We start from the raw sequence: 12,592 nt of genomic DNA, 5'->3' as shown, positions 1-12,592 counted from the left end.
AGCAGCAGCACATGCTTGTCTACAAAGCATTGATGAGGCTTGCCTGGAAAGGCTTCCTTCTCTAGCTAAAGGGCAAACATACAAGAGAGGTTCACCTCCTGTAAGAATCCCTGAGGAGCATCTTACAGCTTCCAACATGATGTTCATCAGACGTCACTCACAGAGCTCCCTGAGAATTCCTCATTTACCCTCATCATAGAGCTGTTCCAAGTCTACCTGGACTCTCTCTGAAGCCAACATGGTCTTTCAGCTCTCTGGTTGTTGTACTTTGATTCATGCTTCTAGAGAAGGCAACTGGTTGTTGCACCTTGCATGCACCCAAGAGGGTTAGGATACTTGAAGTTCACCCTGCGGTGCCACGCCGTAAAAAAAATAATCTTTGTAATACCTCATACAAAATCAAAGGTTTTAGACTTCCGTGTACCGCCCCTCCAGAAGCACTTTGCGAGCAGTGGAGGCAAGTGATTAGGTGTTGAGGGTTTTCATAGCCGGAAACCTTGTTTTTTTTGCAGTGTTAGAATCATCTGATTCTTAGAATTAGATGAAAAACACTACATTTATGATTATGAAAAAGTAGTGTGCTCTAATTACAGAGCGTGACAAGTTTATGAGCTGATTGTGCATGGCTGATGGTCTTTGTTTTGATATATATATTGTTTTACAATATTCATTTATTAATACCTTTTCAGTGTCTTTGAATATTCTTTGAATAAATCATTGTAACATGGGGAGAGGATATAATGAAATAAAGATGATTTCCAGGGAGGGCACTTTTCTGTTTTTGAATAAGCTACCAGCCAGCAAGGTCATCATATAAAAACATAATCTAGGGATGTATAGGAATAAAGAAAATCACAACTAGAATGTGTCCACCCAGATGGTACCAATTTATTACATTTGGAGTCTATTAAGAATATTAAGACGTACGCTAATACACCCACAAGCCCTGTAGCCTGTAGGTTTAAAAACAGTCCATCCTCTCCGTTACAAAGACATGTTGTGACCCTGAAGCAATCTATAGAGTGAAGAACATGGCTTCTCTGGAGGGAAACCATGTTCGCTCTACCTGTTTCTGAGCTGGTGGGTGATCTGATGCTCTGTGTTCCACTCAACTTCAGTGACTGTTCAAGCATGTTTCTTTCCTATTGCTTTCATCTTGCCCTTTCCCTTTGTATTTCATCCTTTTTATGTGAGTGCCAACAGCTGCAGTCTCCCATCCGATGTAGACATAATAGACCACCACCTGTCCCCTCCCTTTCGCCCCTGCCCCCTGCAAGACCAACCCCATTCAATGATGTGCTGCAACGCCAATCCTGGCATTACCTTTGCTGACTGATGGACTGTGTCTCATACAGCATCTGTTCTCCGATGCTCAGTGGTCAACATTGATTTCTCTGGCTTTGGACAGGTTTGGCTACAGCCAAGCCTTCGAATAATCTGTCTATGTGATTACCTCTAAACTGATTAGCAACGTCGGTGATGGTAAATGAACAGTTTTCCTCCTGGCTTCAATTCACCTTCATATAATTCAATTCACTGAAAGTACTGTGGCTACTGTTCATCTGGGTACAGCCAACGTTTCAAGGGCAGTCCCTAAGCTAAGGTCACTGTGTGTGTGTGTGTGTGTGTGTGTGTGTGTGTGTGTGTGTGTGTGTGTGTGTGTGTGTGTGTGTGTGTGTGTGTGTGTGTGTGTGTGTGTGTGTGTGTGTGTGTGTGTGTGTTTCGATGTGGAGCGGGTCACTTCTAACGTTACAGACGTCACATGGCTAATGTTGTCTTCTGTCAGACAAAAGACCTGATACACTGCAGTCCCCTTTAGAACTCCTGTGACAGTTTATTAAACAGAGTTGTGTTCAGTTGGTCCTCCAAGGCCAGGCTGACAGATGCAGCCGTTCATTACAGCTTAGATTACCATATGGCGTTAGACCTGCACACCCAACTCCTCTGCACCTCCCCCCAACGAGAACCTGTCCCAGTGGGCTCTTGTAAGGTTTACAGAGGATAATGGACAGTTGGACAGTTGTCAGCTCCATGGCAGAGACAATGCAGCACCACAAATAGGAAATAAGCTTTCCCCTTCACTCTGACTTAGAGTGTAGCTTTTCTTGTTTCTGTTCAATCAAATAAGAACATTCCATTTGTATAGTTGCTTTCCTGTCTTCACTGTTTGTTAGTGCAAGGTTAAAAGGGAGCAGGAGCCGGATTGCATAAAGAGAAGAAAAAACCTCTGGCTGAGTGTTTGAAAACTTGCCAACAACATATCTGTGGATTTTGTAAAGTGTGAGTTCACTTTTCTTGTTACTGTAATTAACTTAATCTAGTTGAGTTTCAGTGTAATTGCTGGTAATTGAGGAAAGTGTTCAGAGTTAGTGCCTTATAAATAAATGATGTGTTTTTACTGCCATTCTCCCTGCTTTCTGTGTGTGTGTGTGTGTGTGTGTGTGTGTGTGTGTGTGTGTGTGTGTGTGTGTGTGTGTGTGTGTGTGTGTGTGTGTGTGTGTGTGTGTGTGTGTGTGTGTGTGTGTGTGTGTGTGTGTGTGTGTGTGTGTGTGTGTGTGTGTGTGTGTGTGTGTGTGTGTGTGTTGTCTCCGCCAGGCCTAAAGGCATGGCGAGAGAGTATGTTTTACCGTCCCACATTTTTTCCCATTACACCTACAGCTTTTAACCAAACGTCATGCAAATCGGTACACAGTATCTCTATAGTCATGTGATCAACGATTACCCATATTGCATCTGTCCGATTACCCATATTGCATCCTCATTGGCTAAGGTTGGCTTCCAAAGTTTGCAGGATTGGTCCGTTTTGAACAAACTGCCTCCAATCATGAACGCAGCTTGCCATTTCCATAAAATTGCACACGCACATTCCCACTAGGCCGAGGAAGAAATGCCACTTGAACATTTTCAAATCAGCCTCATGGTGGCGCTATAACTGGCCGATTTGCATTTTTAACTATAACTGCACCGATCTGCGTGAAACTTTGCACGCACACTCCCTAGAGGCCAAGGAAAAACATTGGACTGCATTTTTCACATCTGCTTTTTACAGCGCCACCAGGAGGCCGACTTATGTAAAATACATTTTTGGAGATTATTCCTTCAGATTCTGTCCAAAAAACACGCAAATTGGTACACTGCATCTCCATAGTCATGTGATTCTGATGGATCTGTCCGATATTTCATATTCCATCCTATTTGGCTTACAGTGGCTTCCAACGTTTGCAGGATTGGTCAGTTTTAAACAAAATGCCTCAAAACATGAATGCAGTGTGCAATTTCCGTGAAAGATTCCCACTAGGCCGAGGAAGAAATGCCCCCCTTTTCACATTCACATTGGCCTTTATAGCGCTATTGAAAGGGCACGCACGCACGCACGCACGCACGCACGCACGCACGCACGCACGCACACACGCACGCACGCACGCACGCACACACACACACACACACACACACACACACACACACACACACACACACACACACACACACACACACACACACACACATTTTTGCACAGCACACACATCCACACAGTCTCACATAAGCTATAGTTAGCATGCTGAAATAGATGCCATTAAAATCGTGTTTGAATTGACCAAACCTGCCTAGACGTATACAGAAATGAAACGGAAATATGAAGATACAGTTGAAAATGGGTAGAGTGCTCCTTTAACCACCGAAAAAGTAACTGGTATAGAGCTCTGAGGCACTCCGGTCAACCTTATAGGGTTTAATTAAGTGGTTAAGTAAGTAGTAGGCCTAAGTAAGTAAGTGAGTAGGTCGGAGTAGTTTATTGTTGGTATCAGTTGTGGAAGATGGTGTCTATCCCCTTTTCAATGCACTAGACAGCTAGCGCAACACCTACCATCAGAACCCATGAACCTTGTGGTCCAAAGACAGCAGCAGCATTAGAGGGGCAATATCAAAGAGTTATTCTCTGACAACAGAAATAAATCCCACTGAGTTACCATTTAATGAGTTCATTTAATCAAGCCTAATTGCCCACAACTCTTCTTTGTATTGTTATTTCCCATTTGGTCTCTTTCTCTCTCTCTCTCTCTCTCTCTCTCTCTCTCTCATCCCTTCCTCCTTCCTCCTCCAGAGCTCTTGCCACAAACTACTTCAGAGATGTTGTCTCCTGGTACTAGCTAGTATTGACATCTATTCTAGTAAAATAAATGAAAACTCCTCGATGAATACGCAGATAAGGCATCCTCGTTCATTGTTCCATTGATTTATTTCCTATCACTGTTAATAAGTAATTCATTTTACTCTCTTTTTATCTCTGCATGGGCCACTTTAATTTGAGCTGAGGAACCACTGTGTTTTATCAGTCAGCTTCAGGACTGTTTTTAAGCTTCAGAATTCAAATTCTTAATAGCCAAGCAGCAAGCAAATTGATTGTATGTCAAGAGAATCAACATAATATTTGACAAGACGCAACAATGTGCCAATGGTATGTAAACGTGTGTGTGTGTGTGTGTGTGTGTGTGTGTGTGTTTTGTTGGTTTACAGAGCCCCTGTTGTGTCAAATTCAGTCAACACTGGTCCGAATTTTGACAGAGGTTGCTTCAAGTTTCTAAGTGAAAGGAGTAGGATGGCTGCAGACTACAGTGTTGGGAGGAAGTTTTGGTCCCCCGTGGCTCAAACCTATTAGCCAGGTTTCGGGGGCTCCTATAGAGAAGAGAGAATGGCATTCCAGCAGGTCTGTCAGGCGTAGCCATACAGTACCTCCTCCATCCAGATACCCAGAGACTGCATTACACCCTGGTGGGCAGGGATGGAAAACCAATCGAGGATACATTGGGGCGTGGGGGAAAGGTGCTGTATGGTCACTTGGAGCCGCACCGACAGGCAATTTGATATGATGTAGAGGCTCTGTTCTCCCTCCCTCCTCAGTATCACTCCATGTCCTCTAGGATCCTTGCAGGTCTGACCAACCAGAAGCAAGCCACAACACTCGTTCACCATCTCTGATGCTCTCTTGTTCCCTCTCTTTTCCCCAGACCAAAACAATCTGTCTCCCTCACATCCACCGACAGAGAACTGAAACAGAGATGGATTCCATCATGTCTGTAGGGGGAAAAGGGGGAAGGGTGGTGCTCAAATTGAAGTGGGATGTACAGTAGTATATATATAGTTTTCCCCAAATTTCACCAGGTTTGCAGTTTGTGCTGGGTTGAGTCTGTCACTGTAAGAAGGAAGAGCAGTGGAAGGCTTAATGCAGTGAACTAGGATGAGTATCTGATTTGACACAGATTTAGCTCATTCATACTTTGTGATATGACAGTGGCACTTTATGAAGATGAACAGATTAGTATAAAGTTGGCTTGACATAGCAGAGCTGGTATGATGAAATCATCATTTATCTATTTTTAAATGTCACTCTGTGTGTGTGTGTGTGTGTGTGTGTGTGTGTGTGTGTGTGTGTGTGTGTGTGTGTGTGTGTGTGTGTGTGTGTGTGTGTGTGTGTGTGTGTGTGTGTGTGTGTGTGTGTGTGTGTGTGTGTGTGTGTGTACATGAGGGCAAAGTACTACTGGGACGTTTCAGGGATCATCAATGTGTCCGCGGCAAGACTTGGCCTTGTCCTTGGAATTGTTTTAGTTTTTACATAACATTATAATGTTCTTATTTTGATCATAAGACCCAATTACTGACTGTCAGTCTCCAGGTTTTCTTCAGAATATTATGCATGACACTGATTTACCATGACACTATGGCACATTAGGAGTCAGTGGTTCTCTAACTTTTTATTTGTAAACCAAATGGACTTGCAGGGTCCATTTGCTTCCATTTGTGCAGGTCATTTAAGGCTATAGCTCTTCATGTGTTTCTGGTAATATTATTGTCCGCTCATCTGTATGTCCATGGCAAAAATTTAATTTTGACAGAAATGTCCACCACAAGCCAGCATGGCGATGACCCCTACGTTGGACTAATGGGCAGCCTCCCTATGTGCATAGGCGGATTAGGAAGAAACGGGCCCCTGGGCCGAGACACGCAAAAGGCCCCCCCGCCCCCTTTTTTTTGCGGTTAAATCTCGGTTAATAATGGAAATTAATAGGGTTTTTTTCGGTTAAAAACGTCTGTGCACGGCGGCAGATAGGCTAATATAATGCATGTTTTACCTATAACTTAAATACAAAGAAATTGTTCGGTTATATTGCGGTTAATAAGGGAAATTATTAGGTTTTTTTTATGTTAAAATTGTTAAAAAAATATGTTAACATTTTTTTTTATTAAAAAAAAAAAAGGCTCAAGCTCAGGGGCCCCCCTAGCTCAGGGGCCCCTGGGCCTGGGCCCAGTCAGCCCGTTGGGTAATCCTCCTCTGCCTATGTGCATGGAGGTCCATACTGTATGCTTGCTGCTGACAGATTTCAATTGCTCAGCGCTGGTTCTAAATAGATGTTTTTGAAGTTTAATTAAATATTCATGCATTGCTGAACATATTATTTCTAACAAGGCCTTGTTCACAAAGGTGGAACGAAACTTCTTTTTAAAACACACAACAGATCCATACTTGCACAGAAGCTGCACAACACCCTGACTTGTGTAGTGTGTATAATACAGTGCGTCGTTAGGTAGTGTGTAGTTGTGTAGTGTGTAGTTGTGCAGTGTGTAATTGCCCTGGATTGACATTGTATGAAATGTACCGATTTTCTTTTTCTTTTTTCAAGTACCGATTTTCAACCCATTTCTTCACAGCCATTCGTTCATTTATTTTTCTCTCTCCGGAGGAATCATATGTTTTTATTCTGTGGTCCATCCACAGATATCCACTAGTATCTGTGTAGTGCAAGGGATTTTATCTTTTATACAGAGGTACACTTGTTATCAATATTTTATACAGAGGTACACCTGTCAATAAAGTATATAATACAAATTAAAATGCAAGGTGACGTCCAATTTCCTTGGCTCACTACATTATGTGTGTGTCTACTTAGGTCCCGTACGTGAAGGTTGCTCCAGAGGACATTCTGAAGGTTCAGTTCCCCCGCTTCACCACACTGGACATGAGGCCCACCAACACCGACATCAGCCTGGCCGTGGCCGGCCTTCTCACCTTCTTCAACAGCACCACTGCCTGCCTCATCTGTGCACAGGCCGACTGTGAGTGTGCACAGCACAGATATGACATCTAGATGCATCTAGATGCACAAGAGATGGAATGTTCACACCAATCATATTCCAATACTGCCGACTGTTCACATACAGTACCATGCTGCATCTACAGGCAACCTGAAAACTGATAGCTGTGTAAAGCACATGAATACACAAACACAAACACAGACACAGAAACACACGCACGACACACATGTCTTCAACATCTCAATCAACACACACCATTTTGAAGCAGCTGTAACAAATACCACACAGCAAAAAAAATGGGTTACAAAATCGTGGGATAAAATTGTAGTAAAAAAGAAATCAAAAAACAACTACCACACAGCAACCAATTTGATGTGAGAAACCCAGTAAGCTACATTTATTATCCTCCATCTGTTCAATAACAACCTTATCCTTTAGAAATATCAAGCAATGACTTTGCTGCTCTTCCTCCCCATCTGCACAATGTAACTTCAATCATTAATACCAGTGTGCCGCTGACACAGGGGGCGCTCTTATCAAACACCACCTGCTGATCATGTCATGTACAACATCGAGAGAAGACAAAAAGGAATAAGAACAAAGTCAACGGTACCTTTATTGTCACATCACAAGCTTACGGGTGTAAAGAGCGAGTGAAATGTTTGTTTTTGTACAAGATCCAAGTGTTTTGCAGTAAAAAAAAAATGTCTTAAGGGTATAAAAAAACTAAGGAAACAAAGTCTGATAACAAGGCACAATGTAAATACGATGTATGGTCAAAACGAAAATAAGATAAGGCAGAACGTCACAGACTCTTGTGCAAATAGAGACATTTAGAGACATTTAGCCACAGATATAGACTGTGTGACTGTGTGATGACCTATGTTGGCAAGACTGGTATGGCGACAGGGTTCAGCACACGATGGTTGACAGGTGGAAACTGTTATAGTAACACAATTGTTAAAGTATGGTGGAATGGCTTTTGATACATAGGTATAGCTTGCCTTGCCGCTGTAGCGGTGTGAAAAGGCTGTGGCTGGAGTGGTTAGTGTCCTTGATGATATGCTCAGCCTTGGCTATGCACTGCTTCTCGTGTAAAAAAATCAATCCTGGTTTGCTGTGTCATGAAGCCCTAATCCGCCGTGTTGTGTGCCTGTTCCACACCTTCTTGTAGGGTAATGAGCAGTAAAATGACATGCTCCTGGATAAAGTTACAATGACTCTGTGTGACATCGGCTAACATTTCTCCTAATCAGTGCAGAGGTTTTAAGAAAAAGAGTGTGACATATCAGCCATTCGGAGGCTTACATTTGTTTAACAAAACAACAAATGAAACACCACACTCAAACAGCACAGCACAGAAGCAAAGTATGGTCTTTTAACAGTGCATTGTTCCATATAGCTGGCCCGTAGTGGCAAGAAACCTGTGTCCTGCTACATTTTGTCCTTCAGGTTTTCACTACAACCTGCTCAATATACATTTCCCTACAACGTTGTTTTAGTTTCTATAGAACCTGCCAAATATATGCTTCTCTACAACGTCATTTTTAGTTTCTGCTCTCCTCCAACACTCCCTCACTTCACAGCGATCATAGGGCTCACTCATCCTCTCAGGTACGCTTCTGCCTCCTGTCACCACAACAATATGGCCTTGTGTTTGCTCAGCAATCTGCAGTCAGCTATAAAATAACATCAGTATGCTGTAATAAAAAGTTGGTGACATTAGAGAGGTGATTCTTGACTACAGGATACAGTACGAGTGTATTCTGAAAACACTTGCTATATGTTACAGCTGCAAATGGTTGGAAAGAAAATGGAAGTGCAGCATGGAAGCCTTTTTGTCTCCAATGTACCACTTCACTTCTACTCTATACCGCTTGGGGTAGTTCTGTAGTCCTGCATCACAATCGTTGACAACAAAACCATGGCCACCAGAGACAGGCACTGAATCTTGATACAGCTTGTTTCTAGCCACAGAATGCATCTGAAACGAGGCGTAAGAGAATTAGAAGACATCTATCACTGTCAATTATAGAATTTGTAACACCTAATCATCATTTAATAAAGCAATAAGCCCCAAGAGGCCGATGTTTACAGTAATATTAGAACAGCTAAGGAGCCTTGTTAGGCGTGAAATGTACTGTAGTATTGTTTTTTGAGTGCACATCACTTTATGTTTGTTTTGATACTGTTCTGTTTTGATGTTTGATATTTTTCTCCTTTATTGTCTCCGCCAGGCAAAGGCATGGCGAGAGAGTATGTTTTGCACCCTGTCTGTCCGTCCGTGTGTGGGTCCGTGTGTCCGTCTGTCTGACCAGCTAATCTCCGGCACTGTTAGCATGATGGCAGCGAAACTGTGCACACACACTCCCTGGATGCCAATTCAGAACCTCTACCCCAAATGTTTCACATGGGCCTGTTATAGCGCCACCAGGAGGCCGCGTTTTGCACAAAAAAAATTGACAGTACTCCTACAGATTTTGTTCAAACATCACGCAAATCGGTACACAGTATCTCTATAGTCATTAAACAAAACAAGTATTTCAGATTTTTCATTTTCCCGCCTGATTGGTTAAGAATGGCTTCCAAAGTTTTCCACTTGAATTTTTTAAAATCAGCTTCATGGTGGCGCTATAACAGGCCAATTTGTGTTCTTACCTATAACTGCACCGTATGTAAAACTTTTTATGTACACTCCCTAGAGGCCAAGGAAAACCCTCTTGCCCTGCATTTTTCACATCTGCCTTTTATAGCGCCACCAGGAGGCCGACTTATGTAAAACACATTTTTGGATATCACTCCTTCAGATGTTATCCAAATTTCACGCAAATCGGTACACATGATCTCTATAGTCATGTGATCGAGACGGATCTGCTAGATTTTTCATATTCCACCCTGATTGGCTAAGATTGACATCTAAAGTTTGCAAGAGTGGCCCGTTTTGAACAAAATGACGCGAATCATGAAGGCAGGCTACGCAGCGTCCAATTGTGGTGAAACTTTGCCCGCACATTCGCACTACATTGAGGACAATTGCCACCCTTTCTTTTTTTTATATTATTCCTACAGATGTTGTCCAAACATCACGCAAATCTACTTTTTCTCATGGACTACTGGGGTGTACACTAGTATCATAATCAGAAGCCTGCTTAGGTTAACTGCTGTAATTAATCATAATCCACAATGCTGATATTGCATATTATTACTCTGAAGATGTAGGGTGGAGGCTCAGTCAATATCAGTCCTTCTCCAAGAAGTTTCAGATTTTCCCTATAACTCTCCTCCTCAATATTATATTTTATAATATTTGCCAAGTTCCCAGAGTAGGTTTATTGTAGCTGGCACAGCAGGTCCCTGTGGATGAATATTATGTTGGAGTCAGTCAGGTGTATTTCACACTGTAATGCACCTCACAAATTACATTAAACGGCTCTATGGCTAATTAGCCTGGCAACCTGGTACAGTATATGCAGTGACTGATATCTGCTGCTGAGAATGTCTTGATTAAGTTAATTATATTCTAATTAGAGTAAATCTCACTTACCTTACTGGAATCAAGTACTCCATACCTACTCAAATACATGAGACAATCCCTAAGAAGTTGATGCCTTGACAATTGTTTTATTTTATCTTAAATGATTTGAATGAATTCACTACTGGGTGAATGAATATGTCAGAGCAAATTGACACTACAGTACGCCATTTGAGATGAAGTCCTAAAAATAGTGACTTGATTTATCCCTGAACAGTGTTACCTGCCCAATACAAATTAAGGGTTTATGTCAAGCGTCTTTCTGCTTGTGACCCTCAACTGATTTGGAGATGAGGGTCTATGGTTTATATTTTGATTTCAATAGGTCTTTTTATATTTGGTGGACGCTTTAACTTACACAGGCCCTTCACAACTCGATGAGCTATAACTACCTTACTTTAACTTACAAAGGCACACATCAGCCACTACTACTATGCAGACTCTTACTGTTTAGCTACTGTATAAAGTTAAGTTAAAGTGTTGTTTCAATTTACGTACGGTATTAGGCACATACTAATGTAATGTTGTATCCAAGTAGGACAGTGTTTCGTGTGCTAGTTTAGAAATGTTCCTGAAATTATTTTCTGCTCGCAATCATCTAAATCACACAAAAATAACTATTACAGTATGTCTCCAATTAACTGTTTAGAATTTGTTCTGAATAAAGTATCTTTATCCACTTACGTGTGTGTGTGTGTGTGTGTGTGTGTGTGTGTGTGTGTGTGTGTGTGTGTGTGTGTGTGTGTGTGTGTGTGTATGTTTATAGGCTTGTTGAACCTGGAGCGTCTCCTAAGACAGTTCCTCATCTCTAAGGAGACCCTGTCTGTTCGTATGCTAGATGACAGCCAGGACCCCACCCCTCTGCTCAAGGAGATACGAGATGACAAAACTGCCACTATCATCGTAGAGGCCAACGCCACCATGTCACACATCATTCTAGAACGGGTGAGTCTGGTACTCAACATAGAACAATTGTTCATGGATTATAACTAGTCTGAACCATAACACTGGTTCTTTATTCATATAATACATCATCTTACACATTTAAAAACCAGACATCAGATTATGTGGCCTCTCTGTCCAATCTTTAGCTATTTATAGTAAGCTCCTGCAGTGTGTGTGCAGTTTGTTAATAAATCCTTGTCTGTTTTACAAGCTTAGATTTGCAACTATGGCCCGACACCTCTTCATAAATTTCAGGCTTCCATGAGCAGAGGTTGTTCTGTTTCATATGTGTAGGGAGGGACTGAAGAGTTCAAGATGAAGGTCAATGCTGAAAGTAACAGGAAGGGCATAATTTATTTTTCTGCTGCTTTTCATACATTCCTTTCATACAGTACATCCTTTGACCCCTAGATATTTGTATTGTATGCTATATTGTATGTTGCATTACTCTCAGTGAATAATATATACAGGGCATGAATAATACAATATCCCATGCTCTGCCATAATCTATCCAGCAAATTATGAGAGGTAAAGTTGTGAAGTGCTTTTGGCCTTGGCTTGGGCTTAGTGTTTAAAGAACAGAGCTACACAGCACTGGAGCAGAAAAATAGTCTGAAATTAAAAAGCAAATTAATTGAATGTACCCATGTCTGATGTAACACATTACATCAAATTATACGTATAAGAACATTAAATCATCTTGTTTCAATGATTCATACTGTAGCCTTTACGTTACAACACAGTTGATTGGAAAAATGTGATAGTGGATACGATACGTTGGTGTACATTAACATTAATTAACTGTTCTTGTGTATTTTAATACATACTGTACATTATGCAATGGATCAAAGCATGCTTTTTCTTCATACCGTGAACTCTGTGAAGTCATTCTACATGTCTTAGGCGCCGTGTCCACTGAGAATGCTTTTTGAGCATAAACCATTCACTCTGGGGTCAATGGTCTAGTTTAGTCCTAGATATCACTTCTAGTCCTCGTTCTAGCTGCCTGTAGAAGCCATTCACAGG

The 12,592-nt window shown here is 41.7% G+C and overlaps 1 protein-coding gene across 2 annotated transcripts in view; it reads left to right on the top strand.

Annotated features, from left to right (window-relative positions):
- grik4 (glutamate receptor, ionotropic, kainate 4) overlaps positions 1–12,592 on the top strand; it is a gene marked incomplete at both ends in the record, with an annotated part of 153,662 nt that overhangs the window by 44,097 nt on the left and 96,973 nt on the right. For both annotated transcript variants that reach the window (XM_084064174.1, XM_084064173.1), the window contains 2 exons: positions 6,945–7,110; positions 11,388–11,566. In XM_084064174.1, the coding sequence (XP_083920300.1) occupies positions 6,945–7,110; positions 11,388–11,566 (345 nt within the window). The remainder of the gene's footprint in view (positions 1–6,944; positions 7,111–11,387; positions 11,567–12,592) is intronic.

This window comes from Gymnoscopelus microlampas (assembly GCF_963454915.1).
Source record: "Gymnoscopelus microlampas genome assembly, chromosome: 8".
Lineage (NCBI taxonomy): Eukaryota > Metazoa > Chordata > Actinopteri > Myctophiformes > Myctophidae > Gymnoscopelus > Gymnoscopelus microlampas.
The sequence above is the reverse complement of the archived record's forward strand: the minus strand, read 5'-3'. Positions and strand labels throughout refer to the sequence as shown.